The sequence below is a fragment of the Liolophura sinensis genome, chromosome 7 (genome assembly GCF_032854445.1).
Source record: "Liolophura sinensis isolate JHLJ2023 chromosome 7, CUHK_Ljap_v2, whole genome shotgun sequence".
Lineage (NCBI taxonomy): Eukaryota > Metazoa > Mollusca > Polyplacophora > Chitonida > Chitonidae > Liolophura > Liolophura sinensis.
Genome location: NC_088301.1, coordinates 39,587,942 through 39,609,157, shown reverse-complemented (window position 1 = coordinate 39,609,157; position 21,216 = coordinate 39,587,942). Strand labels below are relative to the sequence as shown.

General features: G+C 36.1%; 1 protein-coding gene across 2 annotated transcripts in view; it reads left to right on the top strand.

The window, feature by feature from the left end:
- The window catches only part of LOC135471735 (uncharacterized), a 55,039-nt gene that overhangs the window by 11,256 nt on the left and 22,567 nt on the right, over positions 1-21,216 (top strand). Inside the window, exons 1-4 of one of the 2 annotated variants that reach the window (XM_064751059.1) lie at positions 2,447-2,596; positions 6,994-7,086; positions 10,146-10,340; positions 12,200-13,340. In XM_064751059.1, coding sequence (XP_064607129.1) covers positions 6,994-7,086; positions 10,146-10,340; positions 12,200-13,340 — 1,429 coding nt within the window. In that variant the 5' untranslated portion in view covers positions 2,447-2,596. Of the gene's footprint in view, positions 1-2,446; positions 2,597-6,993; positions 7,087-10,145; positions 10,341-12,199; positions 13,341-21,216 lie in introns of those variants that run through there. The other variant, XM_064751060.1, reaches the window with a different exon arrangement.

The window sequence follows — 21,216 nt, the reverse complement described above, 5'->3', positions numbered from 1 at the left end:
GGCTATCATAGTGTAAGTGAAATGTTCTTGGTGTAAAACACCAATGAAATGAATAAATAAATAAATAAATCAATCACATTTTTGGTCATCATTTAGCTGGATCAGGTTCGAGGATAAATGCATATTTTCTTGTTACATTGTAAGAGTGCCAAACAGACTCTTGTTCCTATTTTCTTTAATCCATTTTCAAGAATGGAAAATGGTTTAAGTAAGGCAGAAATATTGAATCATGTATAGCCTTACATCATTTGTTGGAGTTGTCTAAGTACTCTACTTGGTGAAAAAGTGGAAATATATAACGTTACACAACTTAGGGCTGAGTACACATGATCTGATCACACTGTCCACAATAGATGATAATGCTGATCATACTGTCCACATGAGATGATAATGCTGATCATACTGCCCACACAAGATGGTAATGCTGATCACACTGTCACACACTAGATGATAATGCTGATCATACTGCCCACACAAGATGGTAATGCTGATCACAGTCACACACTAGATGATAATGCTGATCATACTGTCCACATGAGATGATAATGCTGATCATACTGCCCACACAAGATGGTAATGCTGATCACACTGTCACACACTAGATGATAATGCTGATCATACTGTCCACACGAGATGATATTGCTGATCACACTATCCACATGAGATGATAATGCTGATCACACTATCCACGTGAGATGATAATGCTGAACGTATTGTCCACAGGAGGTGACAATGCTGCTCATGTTGTTCACACAAGGTGATAATGCTGATCAGTGTCCACACAAGATGATAATGCTGATCATGCTGTCCACACTAGATGATAATGTTGATCATACTGTTCACATGAGATGACAATGTTGATCATACTGTTCACACGAGATGATAATTCTGGTGATACTGTCCACACGAGATAATACTGATCATACTATCCACACGAGATGATAATGCTGATCGTATTGTCCACACGAGGTGATAATGCTGATCATACTGTCCGCACGAGATGATAATGCTCATTATACTGTCCACACAAGATGATAATGTTGATCATACTGTTCACACAAGAGATAATGCTGATCCTGGTGTCCACACAAAATGATAATGCGGATCATACTGAACACACAAGGTGATAATGCTGATCATAAAGTCCACGAGATGATAATGCTGATTATACTGTCCACACAAGATGATAATGCTGAACATGTTGTCCACATGAGATGATAATGATGATCATACTGTCCATATGAGATGATAATGCTAATCTTACTGCCTGCACAAGATGATAATGCTGATCATGCTGTCCATATGAAATGATAAGGCTGATCATACTTCTCAGGCTTATTAAACTGAAACATTTTCTTGCAATGCATACATGTACTTCTTAAATTAATCATGGTACTCAGTGCATATTTGGATATACTGACAGAGGAATACATTTTAGCATATACATGTAAGGATATGCGTTTCTTAAGTTTGGAGGAAGGTATTTCATTGGTTGCAGCTATACAGTATGTCAGGACACTTGTCATATACTTGACGAAGGGCATTGGCTTACTTCACCCTTGTACATGTGTACAGGACCTAAACTAGGTGTGGAAGGACAGGTACCTTGTTTTGATTTCAGACAGTACTCAGAAAGGCTGAATAGGGTATATTTACCTATTTTTTCAGAACAAATTTTTGCTCCAAAGAGTCAGTTTTAGGTGCAAGTCAGGAAGGGCTGGTTGCATCCACATACAAGAATTAACCCAGATTAGGCCCTGGTGCGTATACCTGAGTTGGACTGCAGTCATATAGGTTAAATGTTCTTGAATACAGCATTAACCCATTCAAAAAAAAGATATAAATACATAAATATAGGAGAATAATAGTTTAAATTTGAACTGAGAAAAGTAGTAAACAGAAACCACTGTTACATATAAATTTGACCGTCAAGCTTCATGTAGAAGTCTTCAACAGACTTTGTTACCATGACCAGCCAAGACAACATAATACCTAAAAAATGACAATTGTCAGTTTATCCTTGTTGAAGGAATACTAAGCCCAGACCTGCAAATGTGGTAACTGGACCAGGGTGACACCTACAAGTATCTGTGCCAGCACATCACTGTGCACAAACTGATATAGAAATTTCAGGATTGGCATTGCCCCAATCTTTCAGTCTATCTGTACTCAACAAACACATGGAGTTTTTGAGATTTCATCCAGATAAAGCCTGGTATGTAAGCTCCAGCTTATATACTATAGTTTTGTAGACAAAATAAAATATGCATTATTCTTCCTTGGCCTGGCTGGCTGGCCGGTGACAGATTAACCAGTGGTATCAGGCTACATGTGTGCCAGGGTTCACTGGAGTATATCGAGTGAGGCGGCCAGCCTGGCCTTAAGTTACGTTGTGTGTAGCCTAAACCTGCCTATCTGCATTCATTTATATGCGACACAACAACACACCTTGACTATCCTAGGTAAAACCAGCTGACTAAACACTGACCCTCAGTAATGTCCAGAACCCAGATTTGCCACGTCCAGTAGTGCCTGGATGGTACCTCTGGCCAGAACCGACAACAGACCTTAAATACTGGTTCTTAACGACAGACAGGTAAGGTTTGTTCATTTTTTCTTTCCCTGTGTGGCTGATGTTTTCTTGTCTGTATAGAGTATGTGATAGTAGCACATGTGTATATAGATGTATATGGTGATGTACCCTGTCAGGTGATATGGCTTGATCCTTCTAGATAGCTATATGTACAGGTAGATAAACACAGGTATGGACATAAAGGTACATGTGAGGGCTATTCTGTGTTCCTTAGTTTATGTAACACATTTAACTACATGTACATGTATATAACATTGGTGGAATGGTTGTATTTTGATCTTTGATCATTACAATATTGAACTCTGAAATTTGGTCAACTAAATTTCCAAATGGGAATTTTGTACTGTAAGTTCTTTGATGATTCTTAGAATGATACATGAAGCTTTTGATACATAATTACCCTGTAGGCCTATAATAGCTACATGGGCTTTTACACATGGCTGTATTATACCATTATATGTCTACCATTAATAAATATTACACAAATCAGTGTAGCCCATAGCTGTGCTGCTGCCATATGTTACAGATTACACTTGCACTCCTTGCATTTTTCATAGCTCCTATTGCCATGATTGCCTGGCTTATTATAGGCAGATGGTAAAATTACATGTACAAGTAGACAAAGCATTAATGTAAGTAATTGATTTGTTAAGACGTGTTTATATTACGTGTACATGTATATAGACAAATTTTAATAAAACTAGTATTTATCCCATGTTTGACAACAAGCAGGGTGATAATGATATGGCTGCAGTTTGCTGATGCTCGGTTTTTCTAAGTTGATTATAGAAGTTATGAACAGCAAGCTCATTCTAAAATCAAGGTCTACACATTATGGCATATTTTTGTCTGTCGATGTAAGTGTACAGTGTTGCTTAAATACATGTAGATTACTGAAATGCATACGTGTGCAGTATTTATAAAAAATGTGGATAATACAGACACAGGGGTTAGCATTTTTTGCAGCCAATATCAGTGGTTTTATAAAACTCATAGCTGATCATTGCAATGATTACATGCATATATCAGGTTTATTTATATACTGTACCAGAAGCTAAAGTAAATAAAATGTATGCCTCAGATACATCAAATGCTTTGGTGTGTATGCCTGCTGGTAATTTTACATTAAACATGCATATTAGATATTTTACCAGTAGAGGTATAACATTTGCCATGATTCAGAGCATGTCTGTGTTCGTAACACAATCTAAATGTAAATTGCATTCATTGTATGATTTCAACGATAAACCACAGCCATGTTAACAATAAATGTTGACATACATGTATTTCTTTTGTATTTTACAAGCTTTACTTTTAGAATGTTGGCTTATACGTACAGGAAAATGCAGTTTGAAGTGTACAGATGCTCCTGTGCATTATTTTACCTCCTTAAAATACTGGTGCCTTGCCCGGTTTCCTCCCACCATAATGTTGGCCGCCATAGTATAAGTGAAATATTCTTGTGTAAAACCCCAGTCAAATAAATAAATAAAACAATGAAATAGATTTACAGGTGAATAGATCCATTTATCCATCTCGGTGTTATAGTATGGCAGTATTAGAGGCTATCTGCTGATGAAGGACTCTGTAAGGTGTTACATGTAGAATTGGTATACTCAAGGACTGCTTCATGTTTGAGGTATTCATCTACAGTTGTGAAGTGAATACTCAAGGTAACATTTCGCAGGAGACAAGGACAAATGAACACAAATTGTGAAACCTTAATACCATTGTCACCCTTTGATAGGATGGATTGACCTACATGTGGAAGCCTGTAGCATCTGGTGGAGTGAAAACCAGTGGAACACCTGACTCATGCCATCTCCCTATGTTTCCACTGTTCGCACCTGTATTGATTGCTTTATTGATTGGCAATTAACACCATGAAGCACAAGAGCCATATCCGGGCCAATTTTATGGCTTGATGCAAACATTAAGCTTACCTCTGGAGGACACCTGAGCCATTACCTCCTCTGGACAATGTTGAGTTACATGAGACATTCAAAGACATGAATTATGAATACATGTGTTTGAGATCTGACAAACAATACAGGTTTTTGTCAGGTGACTTTCTGACTTCTCACTCTTTGATAACCCAATGGTAAGATACATGTAAATAAAAATAAATACAAGCTTGTGAGGTGCTGCTTCTAGCTGGAACTCCTGTGATACATAAACTTAATTCTGAAACTAAACATTTTTCTCCAAATGCAGTGTTCAGCTGGTGTATGGGTGTGTTTAGACCAACATATGTGATGTGGATAACTTGTATTCAAATTTGTCCATCTATACCTGAAAAAAGAGCTGAACTTATTTATTTTATGTATGGATGAAGTAGCTATACACCTGCATGCCTTCTGCTGGTAAATATGGCAGCAAGTTGTTAGGAATCATTTGATCTGTGGGTCCATTCATCTGTTAGTTCATATGCATGAGCATACATTAGGCTGGTCCTACTGTACATTGTTTATATTACACTGCTCATGGATGATTTACCCAGAGTGCCAGACTCGAGTGACTTTTTTTTTTCTGCATAAATTTGAATTTTTCTGCAAAGACCACAGTTCTGTCAGATGATACACCTGTATTTATCTGGGAATCTGGATTCAGCCTGAATTGAATAATAAATGCCTTAACCTATCCAAAACAAACATGAACAAGTAGGCCATTATCTAAGCCATTACCATGACATGTGGGTGCCAGTTTCACTTCTACATGGTACATGTTAGGTTTTGTTTGAAAAGGATAGATTTCACATAAAAAATTAGAGTGTTTACAGTTTAGAGGCTAAGAGACCAGTTTGTTCCTGAATAATCTTTCTGGCCACTCCTCTGGCATAGTTAGAAGTTCAAAGCATGTCCTGACATTTCTACTTGTAGGTATACACCCCTGCACAAAGCCGTACTACCTGTCACTTAATCAGTCTGTCCAGTTACTCAGACTCGTACCTTAAAACTTCTAAAGTAGGCTAGCCTGCATGTTACTTAATAATGGGGGAACTGTTTTCTCTCTACAGCTCTACGCTGACATCGTGAAGAATAAGTAAATACTTGTAGGAATATGTTGTGCTTACCTGTGGAGATGATCGGATCACACACATAGGTGTTTGTGATTCAGGAAACAGCTTTGGGGGAGGAGAATCAAATACATGTATAATTACTGTTTCTTTCTCTGAACAAGACTGTGTCTTTTCTTGTATTCATGGTCTGTTTCCTGGTCTGAAGCTGACATACCCAGTTATCTGATTTAATCTTAATTTGCCGTATACATGTATATGTTTCTACTGGCTGAAGATAGATCGATCATAAAAGTATAATAATTGAATTTGTTCTCATTTGATGTTGATTTTAAATGAAAGAATTAATATTCATCAAGCTTATTTCTGACCTTTGAAATAAATAAAACTTGTGTCTTCAGATGTTGAAGCATTTATCATTGAATACAGGAATTCATTTGTGGGAAAGAAAGTAGCAGTCATCATAACAGTGCTGAGAAGTTCATCATTATCCTATCTTGCCTGAGGAGAAACAAAATCCATAACCTATTTACAGTTGTTTTTTTCCCCTACTATATTTTTGAGGCACACCTTATAGTGTATATGCTTGTACAGTACATGTATGTAAAGATGCCGTACTCACTATTAAACTGATGAGGTGTAGTTTATGTATACACTGTATCAGTGGGTGAAGACAAAAGTGTATGGTGGCTATGAAGGTATATGTTAGCTATGGGGAAGTTGTTTTATCATCCAGATAAATTGTGACCTTTGTATGTGTTGACAAAAAAAGTAAGGAAACTTTATTATTTATATTAATCACTTTGCTGTATATTGATGTATATGTCAGTTGAAGTATTTGCAAGCTTGTGATACTTGAGGATGTGTTTTTAAAGTGATCAACCATTAAATACATAAGTACGGGTACTTACATGTAGTTGATGACATGCACTTTTGTTTTTATGGCATATAAAGTGATTCCTAAGTATCTCTTACAACATTAAAGTTCACTCATTTCAGATTTTGTTGTAACAAATTGGAAGTTCATATTATTGGTGACTTAGCATTCATTATCCTTATTTTACTTTTCTCATTTTGTTTTTGTGCACATACATGTGTATATATATATAAGTACACATGTACATACGTAGGTGGTAGGGGTCATCATCAGAATGTTGACATCCATAATCTTAGTACATTTTTTTTCTCTACATACCAGTACAAGTAATAAGCATGTATACATACGTAGTTAAAGGTCTAAGTTCCTCCTGGTGCTTCAGTAGTTTGATATCGGGAGACATTTATCATGTGACTGTACTAGTTTAAATAACCATACAGATTTCATAATAAAGCAGATTTTTGTCATGTTTTAAGTGAATTTAATGAGATTTATTTCCATTCACAGATGGCGGGCGATAGGGGCGCAGTAGCTGTGGCGGTTCTTTTGGCATACAATGATGAGACATTCACAAAGAAAATCTCATCAATGGAACCTAAGGTCAGTATTATACATGTAGCTTTGTCTTTAACAGATGGTGTTTTTCAGTGAATCACAGTTACATTGATGCTTGTATGAACTCTTTAGATTTTAATACAGGTATGACTGCTTAATTTCACTGGCATATGTCACAAGATTGAAGGTCATGTGTTCAAATCCAGCTATTGCTTAATCTGTGACTGTTTTATAAAGCTGAATTTATTTGTTCTTTTTTCTCTCTAAAATACAGTGAAATAATTTTGATGAATAATATTTAATTATCAGTCATAGGATTTAATTTTTAGTCAGGATTAGTTACATATAGTATGGTAATTCTTCAAGCTTTTTGCATGTGTGCAGGGTGGTTATTCAAACATATTCTGAAGGCATTGTCACACTTTTTGTGAACCCCTGAAATTGGCCAATCCAACCAATGTAGTTTTGTTTCCAAAATTAACTTATAACTGTGCATAAATTCCATTGCTCTTTCATATGCGAAAAGGTTGAGGAATTAGAGTAGTTTAATGAGGTTAATAGACTTTGGTAGTTTGTGTCGATTCATTGATGTACTCTAACTGTTAACCTTCTTTTTATTGTATCGGAAATAGCATATTTAAACATTCAGTACATTTACTTATCTGGCAAATTTAATGTTTGGACAAAAGCATATAATTTTGTTCATTGTGATAAGATGATACTTTAAGATATTTTTGTTAAATCATATCTGTGCCTTATAAATGTATGAAAGGATACACGGAATAGCCATGTGTTATGAGTCGTTGTACATTGGTTAATGGAATTCCCATGCCTTATATTATACATGTACGTGTAGGTGGATTACTCTTTGTGGCCACCAGCAAGGGTGAGTGGTGTATGAGAATGGTAGAAAAAATTTTTAATGCCATATTTCTTGTTTTTATCTTTTTCTGCAGAAAATACTTAGGTATTGATCCGTAGGCATGTAATGACAATACTGCATGTAGGCATGCAGTAATGCTAATATACATGTAGGCTGTTGTTGTAAGCATCCACATGCATAGTGTACATCTAGGGTAGTTTTAAGTAGTTCTGTCACTTACCATTTGTGTTTTTCACACCCCCATTCATGAAGTGTAGGAGGTATACTGGTTTCAGCTTGTCTGTCCCAATTCTTGTTTCTGCTTAATGACTGTTTCAGACAAGATGGATTAATCTCAGATTTGGTTTATGATGAGGCCTTGCTTGGGATTACTTTTTTGCCTGTGTTCATTCATCTTTTTGTTCGTATTTCCTTTCCACAAGATATCTGCATTTAAAGATGACGATACAACACTCATTCATGAAGTGTGAATCCGTTGTTTGCTTAGGATATCTTTATAACCAGATTTGTCCATCTTTTTTTTGCTCACATCATCTTAGAACTTGAGGGATAGATCTCAGATTTGGCATGTGAATCCACTGTAATGAAACCATGTTTTGGTTTATGTTGTGCCAAAGGGTATCCAATGGTTACTAGGCATTAACACAATACTGCAGAACAATGACCTAGTAGCCTCTCACTAACAAGATAGCCATGAGTTCAAGCCCAGCTCATGATGGATTCCTCTCCAGTCATATGTAGGGGTATGGGGATGTCTCACAGCAGTCCTTGCAAACCTACATGTACGTTTTACTGAAGCATTGTCCATTTCTAGAAAATATTTTACCTAACAGTGAGTTCTAAGTTTCTCAGCACATGTACTTTCATGCTGTAGTTTAGCAGTTAGTCTGTTTTAATGTATAAAATGATTAGGTACTAATAATTTGTACATGTAGTTAAGCATTTAGAGCTTTTGGGCAGATTGCAACTTTTAATATAGATGTGTAGTGTCTAGAACTACATCTTCAGTTGCTCTATGTACTGTAAAATATAAGCATTCTGTGTGAAAAGATTTTGGATTTTAATTTGCATTCATATTTTATTTTTTGTTACAAATAATAACCTTGAGAGCACTTCTTATCAAAATTTGGGAGGATGAAAATTATTATATTTTTATCCTAATTTTAACAAGGCATATTATTTTCTCTCTATTCATTTAAATAAAGTAACTGCTCCAAATATTGTCTCAGTTTGGTGAAAACAATATTTAGGATCTCTTTGTAGATTACGAGATCAGTTAAAAAATGACTCTATCAGTGCATGACTTTTGCAAATTTAATGAATTGTGTGATTCCCTTTGCTTGTTGGCTTCCCTACGGTAACTGCTCCAAATATTGTCGGATTCTGATAAATTTTTGTATGCAGCTTGATGATGTCATGCAGGTTGACCTCAGATCAAGTTCAAAAACCATCATCATCAAGTCTTATGTGTTACATCTGTATATTTGGCATGAAACATTATTTTGAGTTGACATGTGTTTTTTGAGGATTTGTAAAGGTGGCCATCCTCTGCCTTGCCTTCACAAAAAAGTACGTGAAACTTTTGCCCTTCTGATTTTTTCATTAAACTCAATTGTAAACTTTAATGAGTTCAGAAACAAAAATTAGGAATCATTGTAATGTGGTGAAGGGAAGAATAAGTGACTACCTGGCATAATTAAAATTTGCATATGTAACTTTGTTTTCTGTACCATTAAACATAAAAAGCGCCAGAAATAATGATGGGAAAAGTTTACCGATATATTAGTTGCATTTACATTGTAATGGCTATGTTATGTACACGTTTTTGTACATACATTGTACATACCTGTGACTTATTTCTGATTCCTTAGAGATGAGAACAGCAGAAGTACATGTACATATAACTTCTTGAACATTTCATTTTAAGATACCATTATGTCTCCATGATTTTATTTTAATATATATACATGTACATCACTGTTAATTACATGTAGTTTTATTTTGCAAAACCTCATTGTTGAAATGAATGTTGAACCAAAAAAAAAAACCCAATTTGTTCTCAGCATTAAAATCCAAGATCTCGCATTTAATTTCTTGAGTGTGGTGTTGAACAACAAACAAATAAAGACATGTAAATCTAAGTAATGATGTGAGCTGAGTAAGCTTATTCTGCTTGTAGCATGTGTAGTTAGCAAATTTGAAAATTTAAATTATTTTTCAGGCCTTAATGGATACAATTTCTAGTCTTCAACAAGAGATGAAGACAGAGCAAGAGAGTTTCAACTCGCTTAGTCAACAGCTGGAGGGCCTGCGGGATAAGCGGACGCAACAGTATCGTCAGATTTCAAAAGACCTCATGGCAAGCCAGTCTCGATTGACTCTACTTATGAACAGAAGCATGCAGTGCTTCTCTCAGGTAACAAACATAAAATCAATAAATTTGATTTTTTTAAGTACATGCATTGGCACATGGCAAACAAAATGATGTTTGTTCATCTGTGCATCTCTTTGTTCAAAATATGTAAGTCAGTAATAGGTTTATATTTGCGAAGAGCAAGATTTCAAAACTCACAGGTCACAATGACCATAACAATTTCATCTGCGCTGTACATGTATTGAGACTGGAAATATTGGACTGCCAACTCTGTCCCTCAGTCTCTATGTTTTATGGTATCTGGGTAGGTATTCAGAACTAATAAGATCACTATGAAACCCAGAGGTTACCTTGAGCGTGTGAGAAGCTTGTGATTGGTATATATTTTGGTGTACCAAACATTTAAAACTCTGCATATTACTCACTAAGTATACATGAGTATACATGATGATCAGTGATATGCTGTATGTGATTATACGAAGGATAGTTTTAGAGGGAGGGAGGATGCATTGCTACTCACAATCTTTGATTGTAACTGATCTTTTTTTTCCATCGGGACTGTTTCATTGCATACCAAAGACTTTTTTACCTGTACGAGAGTACTTCGGTTTATGGTTGAGGTGGTTGAAACTAAATCTACACCCCCTCCTTCCCTTGCTGACTAAAGTAGCTCTCCCACGAGGCCGATTTATCTCAGGACTGGAGGCTGGCTTAGTGGTGAAAAAAATGGTGGTTACTCCGGTTGTTGTTGTTGTGTATAGTCCTACTGCAGTCCTGTTTAATCGGGGCTTAGTCTTGGTTGGTCATTTATGAGATAGGACTGTAGTAGGACAGTGGGAAGATACAGCCATGACTTGTTCCCAACTAACTTTGACCTTTCTTTGACCAGACCAGACCAGAATGAAATAAGAGTGTAGTAGAACAGATGCACGACCGCTCCATGAGTAGGACGTCTCAACGATATTAGACAATAATCATTTGATCATCTTTATTCAAAATGGCTACTGTTAAAATGTTGACAGAATCAGGTGAGGAAGAGACTGTTTTGTACGATGCCCTAGCTGCAATGCTAATATGCAGGAAACAGAAGAGACAGACCCAGGAGTATTGTACGACAACACTACGACATGACGACAACAATACGACTAATCCACAAGTGTTCAACATGTATACAGGAGTGGTACGACTGTACTACGACAGTGTCACGACTGTTCTAGGATTAACGTACGAGTCTAGCATGAGCTTCCCCCAAATCGAGAAACCATTTCGACAATATGACCATACTACGACAACACTGGGACTGCAGCACAACTTGTATGACAGAGTCCTGAGTACAATGACGGCTCTATGACTACACCATGATATATTTATGATTTAGCACAAGTACTCAAAATTTTCAAAATGTTAAAAAAAAAACTTGACTCACCAGGACTGGGCCAGATCAGCATGACCTTGCCAGGACAAAGTCACGACAACTCAACGCCCGAGTCTTCCCAACATGCCTCGAATTTAACACTTTACGTACTCAGCACTAAAAATCTGCCGATCTCGGCTCTGTGTGAGAGCTCTGTAAAAGCGGCTGCCAAAATCAGTGACCTGCAACCTCATTGGTTGCAACCAATCCACCTATAAATCTTGAACTGTATCAACCAGCAGTTCCCAGCAGCGTGGTAATGAGTTGGGTGTAGGTATATAATGAGCTGTATTTACATGTATGAAAAACATACCACTTGTTATTTGGATCTCTTGATGTGTTAGAGGTCTTCATATTTGTTGTCCAATGGACATCAAAATATATTTGAAATTGAAGCATAAGTAATGGAGGGGAAAAAGTTTTTTTAAAATTGAATTATCACAAATGTAACTATTTTATTAACCCCTTGATTTTGATTTGTTCATAGCAACCCTCCAGAACACAGACAATAGACAGGAAACGTGCAGCAACTCAGGAGAATACTGTGATCAAGGAGGATGTTTCCGAGCCATCTGTTAAAACACAAGCTCCAGTGCAGCAAACAAATGTTAACCACTTGTCCAATTCTGTTTGGTCAGGAAATGTGCAAAAGGGTAACCAAATCGCAGATTCCAACAGACCAAAAACTTCCACTCAGAATAGTGAGACAACCAGGGTAAAGGTATCACTGACTGAACAAAAACCAAGCAATCATATCTCACAGTCGAACTCAAATTATGGTGGTGCCAAAAACAGTCAGGTTAAAAATCATGTGCATGTACAATCAAAAGATTTACAGAGTATGAAGATGAACACTGTTACCTCAACAAACAGTTCAGGATCCTCTTTCCCAACAGAGAGAGGTCAAAAGGACATTGTACGTGAGGCTGTGAGCAACAAGCAGGTCTCCAATCATCCAAGACATATCCAACGAAATGGTGATGAAATGGTGAAAGAAGAACCCAAGAAGATTGTTTACAAAATTCCACAGGTTTCAGCTTTACGTCAAACATTTGAGCAAAAGAAACCAGATGATATTCCAGGGAAAGGGAGAAAAGTATCTTTAAATGTTTCTGGAAAATCATCTGTGGGAAAGGCGGACAATGTGTCAGCAAGAGAGGTACCAAATTCAAAATCAAAACAAACTTACCGCAGTTCTGTGCAAATGGGGTCAAATTCTGATGCCACAACCTCACAAGCTGTCAGAGTTAATGGTGATAGTAAACAGACTTCAAGCAATGGACACATATCAAAGTTTGAAAATCCTCCTTTCAAAACCACGTTGCAGATGGATTCTGTGGATCATAAAACCTCAGTCAGTGATAATCGTGGTGTTCAAGCAGCACAGCATAAAACTAATATTATTCCGAATCAGAAAATCTCGTCTACACTATCAAGTGGTAAAAACAGTACTGGTGTTTTTCAAAATCAAGCAGATCCTGTTCCTGTTACCTCCATTGATGATATTATAAATGAAAGACCTGAATCTTCACAAAATTCGCGCCAACGGTCAGACTCCCAGAAACTCAACATCACATCAGTAGTGAGCAAATCACACAACCAGGTTTCTGATCAAAGTCAAAGTTTGGGTGAGTACACATTCTTTTGCCATCATCTTAATTTTAATTTTAATCTTGTGTTTATTTTGAAATAATACCATTATTAAGTCATTAATTTCTGTGCAAAAGACTACGAAGTGATGTCCCTTTACAGCAGTCTGACACAGTTGCTCTTCAGATACAGTGGTATCACTATGCATGTAAGTACATGCACTCTACCTTACAAACAGTAATGGACATAACCATGAAACAGTTACCTTTATCCTCTTGATCATTTTACACTGATGAGGAAAATTGTCTCATAGAATATGTTAATAGTGTTAGTAACTTGCATGATCATTTCAGTTCTTCATTAGAGTATTATTATCATGCTCTGTTTGGCTCTGTACTTCCAGCACAGTTCATATTCTCTTGATTTATATTTATATGTAACATTATCATCATCATTAAGCTACTTTGGATGTAAGTTTTGCCTTTGTGTGTACTTTGTAAGTTTTTTCCACTGCCGTAATCTTTGTTTGGAAGATTTTGTTCGTTGCATGCCCAATTAAAGAAAAATTTTTTTTCATACAAATAAAACAGTTGTGCATGGTGTGTACATGTATATGTAGACAGACATTCCACTTATTCAATAAAAGTTTGTTCAATGTGTTGAGCAGTTTGAAATGATATCATTCACTTCTAAAGATATTGATCATTTAAAGAATAAATTGAATGAATTCCTGACTGTTTATATTTATTGAAATGTTAAGAATATATATCTTAATGTTTACATATGCATAGTATCTTCAGAATTAAAGAGGTTTGTCACATTGTTTTGTCTTCTGTTGTTCATGCATGTTTTATCAGAATGAAAGAAATAATAGATATTTGTTAGCTTCTGTCATATCTGACACGAACGTCGTCAAGGATGTCCAACAAATTTTATGGGCGGTATCTTAAAAAATATGGCTTGTATTGAACTCAGGTTTTGCATACATGTGAAGTACAATAACAAGATTGGGATGTTCCATCAATGATGATGTACTGTATGCATACTAATTACCAGAACTTTAACAACTCATGACTTAGTCTTGTGTTTATTAAAGTTAGTGTCAGGGTAAATATTAGGGTGGTATCTCAAGAAATATTGCATTTATTTAGGTCAGGTTTGCACATATGTGTAAGGCACAATAACTTGAAGGGGATTTTCCATTTGCTGATGCTCTGAATGTGTGTTAATTACCATAAAATTCATGACCTTGACGTCTCTTTCTTTTTTTTCGTATTAGAAATTAAATGCTTTAGTTCTTTGTGAACTGAAGTTTTACATATCTTACAGGTCTTTGATAGCCTTTTCTTGCAAATCTAAGTTTTGAAAGTACATTTTTTTTACGTATAACGTAACAACTGGAATAATTCCACTACTTGTCAGGTAATACTAGGAATGATCAATCCCTATCATTGCCTGAATCCAGGTCCTACTGGTTTTGCTAGATCCTGCATATACCTGTATGAACAGTATGATCCTTGTAATGGCAGATTTGTCTGAACATTAGAGAGAGTCCTCTGTGGCCCAAGTTGTTAGCCTCCCAGCGCGGCTAAATGTAGCCTTGTAGAGCCTTTTCATGCTGGCCACAGGTGGGAAGGTCGGTCAGCTACCTGCGGGTGGGCGTGGCTTTCCCCTGGGTTCTGCCAGTTCATCATAACGCTGTCATATAATTGAAATAATCTTGAGTACTGTGTAAAACATCAAATAAAATAAGTGAAAGGCTGGGAGGGTGGTTCTGCCTTAGGCATGGAAAAGAAATAATTTCAGCTTCTGTGATTGATAAACTGAAATTGTGTAAAAATATGTGAAAGAATATATTTGCATGTAAAAGGTGATTTGTTTTCATCATGTGCCACGGACTAGAGGTTTTGTCATATGCTATAATTTAGAAATGACTCTTACTGTCTCTGAAATATAACAGCCATGGATTAAATTTACATGTGTAAATTTGTGTTCACCGGTTCTGTTGTCCTGATTAATCATTGACTGTTGTATATTTTTGTTGCATTTACCTTTGGCTCACAGTGTTCACATTACAACTTTACAACTATGTATGAAATTAGATTAAATAGTTTTGGTATGCTAAGTTTTTTGTTGGTTTTTATTTTTACTCTAGGATGGTTGTTATGATGATGCCTATTTGTTGTTTAGACTGCACTATTAACCTAAATGTACATGTATGTAAAATAAACGAATACTGATGCCTGCTGGCCTTCAGAAGAAACAATGCCACTGGATCAAGGAACTACTGCATATATCATGTAATTTGAATTTCAGCATTGTGACAGTAGTGACTCAGATCAGGTTTCGTGGACAAAACAAACAGGAAAAAAAAATAGGAACGAGAGAAATTTTATGATGAAATTTGTGTGATTTAAACTTATGTTATTCATTCAGCTTTTTGATTTGGCTACAGCATATATATTTTATGGTTTTTATTTTGATACATTTCAGCACTCGTCACCTCCATAGATGTTGCTCATAAATGTTATGTGTGGCTTTTTATGGAGATGATAGTCAAAACATCATGGACACCTTTTTTTTCTGTTCATACGCATAAACTGTTGTAACAAAGTGTCATCAACATATTACCGATGTTATTGAAACTTCCATTTTTCATTGAAGTATTGTCATACCTTCCAAAGAAACCTCAAAACACCTTCCAAAGATCAATAGAACTCTTATAATTGAGACAAGTGTGCAACTTTGTCATGGGCAAAATTTTAGATCATTTCCCATAGCTAATATGGGTGCACTTGAAGTAATTTTAGCGTGTAGTTTTCCAACTGCGAACCATTATTTAAATAGATTTAATTGTCAAAAATTTATGTAGTCAAAAGACTCTATAGCAACTTCTGGTAGTGGCACAGTGTCAAAAGACCCCATAGCAACTTCTGGTATATAGCAACTTCTGGTAGTGGCACCATTGTCAAAAGACTCCATAGCAACTTCTGGTTTATAGCAACTTCTGGTAGTGGCACAGTTGTCAAAAGACCCCATAGCAACTTCTGTTATATAGTAACTTCTGGAAGTGGCACCATTGTCAAAAGACCCCATAGCAACTTCTGGTGTATAGCAACTTCTGGAAGTGGCACCATTGTCAAAAGACCCCATAGCAGCTTCTGGCATATAGCAACTTCTGGTATATAGCAACTTCTGGGAGTGGCACCGTTGTCAAAAGACCCCATAGCAACTTCTGGTATATAGCAACTTCTGGGAGTGGCACTGTTGTCAAAAGATCCCATAGCAACTTCTGGTATATAGCAACTTCTGGTAGTGGCACTTAGCTGATAAATCAGAATGTGAGACATTGCATAATGTGATAAAATGTAATGACATTTAATGTTACCTGTTGAAACCTACATGTACATGTACTGTACCATGAATTTAAACGCTGTACTGAGTAAGGTAAGACAAGTTGCCATGCTTGTACGTGTATGTGTCATCAGCTCTTACATATACGTATAGCTGTGTTTATGAGGCTGTCAACTGTTCATTTTATGGAAAAATTCAACATTGATGTGATTTGAACTGATGCAGAAAGATTTCATTGGTCAAGAATTTTAAGAACATTGAGATATACCTTGAAAAGTTTCATAATTTCTATCAAGGCCAATTACAAAACCAGTTTGCTGAGTCAGTCATGTGGATGTTTTAACTTGTTCATCCAGTTATTACACATCTTGTGGTTTTCCCGTAGATTAGAAGAAGAAAGAGAGACAGGGAATGATTAATTGCAGTTCTGTCTGGCTTCCCATGTACCTGAAGTTTCACCCAGAGTCCCAACATGAGCACCTGTATAAAGCCATTTCACCTCGCGACGAGCAACCAGCCACATAGCATTAATGTAGCATTGTGTTTTTATAATGTGCTGAAACTGAGTAATATAAGAAAGAATTTTGTCTCTCATAAACAGTTAACTGGTCCTCTGGAACTGTGACATTGTACTGCCATTTTGCAAGTTGCTGTACATGTAACACAGTAAAGCTATATACACTGTCCCTTGTATTCTGAATGAGCAACGAGTCTACGTGAACTGGAAGTTACGTCCCTTTAGCCATACTTTGTTGAGTGTTGTAATGTACAATTTGATTATGACCATTTACAAGTCTGAGCTAAAGCCCTACCATTGCCACTGGAGCAGCAGCCATGAAGTGCTGAAATTAAGTGTCAAAGTTGAACAAGAAAAATATATAAGTTTTATTTGTACAAATTATTTTAAACTTAATGGAAGTAAAATACCATAACCGTTTAATCACCTAACATGGCCAAACTATACTAATAATCTGAAAGCGTGAGCCTGAGGCCCATTTCTATGAAGCTTTCTTCCATGATGTTCATCTAGATTAATATATTCAGTGTAATTACTGTTAGGGCATCGGCGGATTCTGCTTTTAATGCTGGCTGTCACGGTACGGGGTCTGTACATGTGTATATTCTGTACATCACGTGTATATAAAGACATTAAGTGTACTTTGTGAACCAAGTGTCTTAATAAAGTCTAATTTGAATTGAGACATTAATTTCAAGAACAGGTAGATTCTAATTCATACATACATGCCAAGATTTAAAGGTAGCAGGTCTTAAGCTTAAGTTTGTTGCTTTCCAGTGTCCTCATGACTGCCTTCAAGTGGATGGCTACATACATTTTGTACAGGTATACTAGTCTGTACGGGATGGTAAAGTGGTAATACCTCTGCAGCAAGCAAATTTATTCATGGAAACATATCAACTTCATATACAAGTACATGCATATGTACAAGTTGTAAATTGTGAAAATTATCATTATAGGCCTACATAAGCTATATAGTCATACAATGAAAAGATACTGAACATTAAAGTAAAAGAAAGCTAAAATGTGAAGTACGGTTCGTACAGACAACTGAAAACTGTGCATAAAAATAGTTTCATTTATTTTTCAGATGTTTTTAAGTGTTGAAAGGCATTCAAATATTTGAATAGTACGGTGGGCTTTATAAGCCATACTGACAGTATCTAGGTAAACTGTGACGTCATATCACCTCTTTTCTTGACGTTCACCAGAAGGAAGGAATTTCTGGGAATCTTTTATCAGTAGTCTTTTACTCGTGGGTAAAAAGACTTCTTCCAACATTCAGTGTCGTGATTGGAAAAACTCCCTGTGATGTAAGAGTTCCGAGACTGATAGTAAGGTCCATAAAGCCCACCATAGCATTCAAATTTTTAAATGCCCTAACTCCCTTCAAAAAAATCTAAAAAAATAAATGAAAGTATATTTATGCATAGTTTTAAGTGATTTAGTGATGCCTACTTTGATTTTTGTAGGTCTTTTCCTTTAAGCTTTTAGAAAGTATAGATTTATGTAACATCCACTCACTTAGTTTATAATTTAACTTTTATAGACACATACACCATATTTTTCTTCTTTGCTTTTTTACCTTTTTTTGTATGTGTGTAGAAATTTTTGAAATAGTTAAATGGATGCATAAATGTAAAGCAGGAATAGGCGTAAATTGAAGGAACATACATTAAACATGTAATCAAGTACATGTAAAAGGCTCTTGTTGGCTATGGTATCCAAGGCATGGCTTTTCCATCTTTGACCAATGGGGTTAAGCATTCACAACATCCAACACCCAACACCAAAGGATTGTGTTGCTTCTTTATGTTAAGAGGTTTGTCAGATATATTGTAAAGTGTGTTGATTTCCATTGGGCTCTGTCTAGTTCCTACTCTTGTAAACCAAACTATCAGTGGAATAATATTGAATAAGGTGCAAATTATCTCCAATGGAATAAAAAAAAAATCAAAATGTATGGGGAAATTAAAAAAAAAAATTGAAAAACTGGAATATAAACACTAAGATAAAGAAAAAGTGTCTTGAACATGTAATGAACAGCCCACCAGTATTGAACTTTGGCACGGTGTAAGTACAGGTTCTATGGATAAGATATTGTTATGTACATAATCATGTACTTTCATACTTCATGGGAGTGGGGTATTTGTTTGTATTAATGACTTTTTTAGAGGTGTGTTCACATAAAATATATTTTTTTTTGTCTGCACTGCCGAGATGAAGGATTGGTCTGGGTTTGAATTAAAGCCAAAATGGCCCTGATAAATAGTGAAAGTATTTACATGTTCTCTTTCTTTGAAACTTCCCAACCCCCTCTTTGCAATGAAAATGGGTTGACTCTGGTTAAGGATTGGTTTTTTTTTCGTTACACCCACATATTAACAGTGCTTGCAATGGTGCTGGTACAGTGTTTACTGAAAGATTATACTTGTAGGTCAGAGTACAGTAAATACACAATGACCCTTTTATGTTATGTGAGTGGTGTATTGATGTAAAATATTTATGGTTTGAGAATCTGAAATGTAACAGGGTAATAAATGTAAATTAATTCTTTTAATTGTGATGTGGCAAGATAACATATAACATTTTAATTCCTTTGATTTCGAAAATTTTGTGAAGTAGTTTTGGATCAATCTATAACAGTGTATGAACATTTCAGTGCTGTTAAATTGATTAAAAAATTAAGCAACAAGGAAATGGAATTGATGATATCATTTTCAGATTTAAATTGATTTTCTCCTTTCCAGTGATAAATGTGTGAGCTACACAGGTAAAAAAATTACATGATGGTAAATTAATATATTCAACATAATGTTAATATACGTTTACATGTTTTAGTCACATTTTAAAATGTTCAGAAATTTAACAAACCAAGAAGGTCTTTTTATGTACATTTTTATCCAAGCTTGAATTTTAATTGATAAGGTTTTATTATTGAAAAATGAAAGTGAAACATTGTCATGCAAAGTAAGCTGATAACTTAAATCTTATGACTAAAAACTGTCTTGCATAAATTTAGAAAAGCTTAATAATAGATAAATTATTTATTTTTTAAAACATCGAAACATTAGGCACACATATGTGTGGCAAAATTCTTGTGCAACAGGTTTTCGTTTGCCGCGCCTGTGCCGCATAAGTCGTTAGCGAGTTTTCTTTTCACCATGCGCTGAGCCTCTTTATGCTGTTGCTAATTTCATCTTGCCTGAGGGCCTCAGTGACAAGTGAAGCTTGTTTGGCGGGTCTATTGTAATACTGTACAGTATTTCACAGGCTGGGCTGTAGGTGGCCTGTATAGAAGTCTACCTGTATATGTGAGGTACGTATGTAGATTCAATTCAACGGCCATGCTGCACGGGCTAGGCTGAGGCTCAAAAGTGTGGAGAGGAAGTGGCCTAAGTCTAACCGGATTGTCCAGCTGGTCACTTTTTGGAGTCCAATGTAGACCAGAAGATCTGTTTTGCACCAGTGGCCATCTGCCTGGACTTGTTCTATATTCTTTTTATGACCACAAGTTGTCAAAACAGCTACAAGGCTTTCCTAGCGTGACTCCCACCATTGACATACCTCATACAGGACTTCAGTGTAAAGTTAAGTGATGTGCCCCATGCAGGATTAAGAAGGAAAACAGAGATATTGGCATCAGGATTTAGTGCATTGTTACAGGTGGAACTGCTTGGTACACATTGTCGAACTACAGTGTATCTGAACTTGTATTTTTCTAATGCGTGTATCTTGTTTTACATGGTGACACTAAATAACCCTCGGCAAATTTCAAGCACCATAAGTTTTGGAGGGAAAAAGTGTTTGTAAAGTTTGGTGGACTGGTCTCTGAGCACTGAAGATTTAATACCCCGGCTTAGACATTGTGATGCATTTTGTGAGGTGGAACATGTCTTTCAGACTGTCACATGCTGGAGGTTATGCACTAGCCTCGACATGTTTCACTTGAGTGGTCCCAGATGCATTAGGACAGGTTAACTATATTCAGGGTAGGCTGTGTCACCCCTATGTTCAGTGAGCAAGTGCCGCATATGTTCATG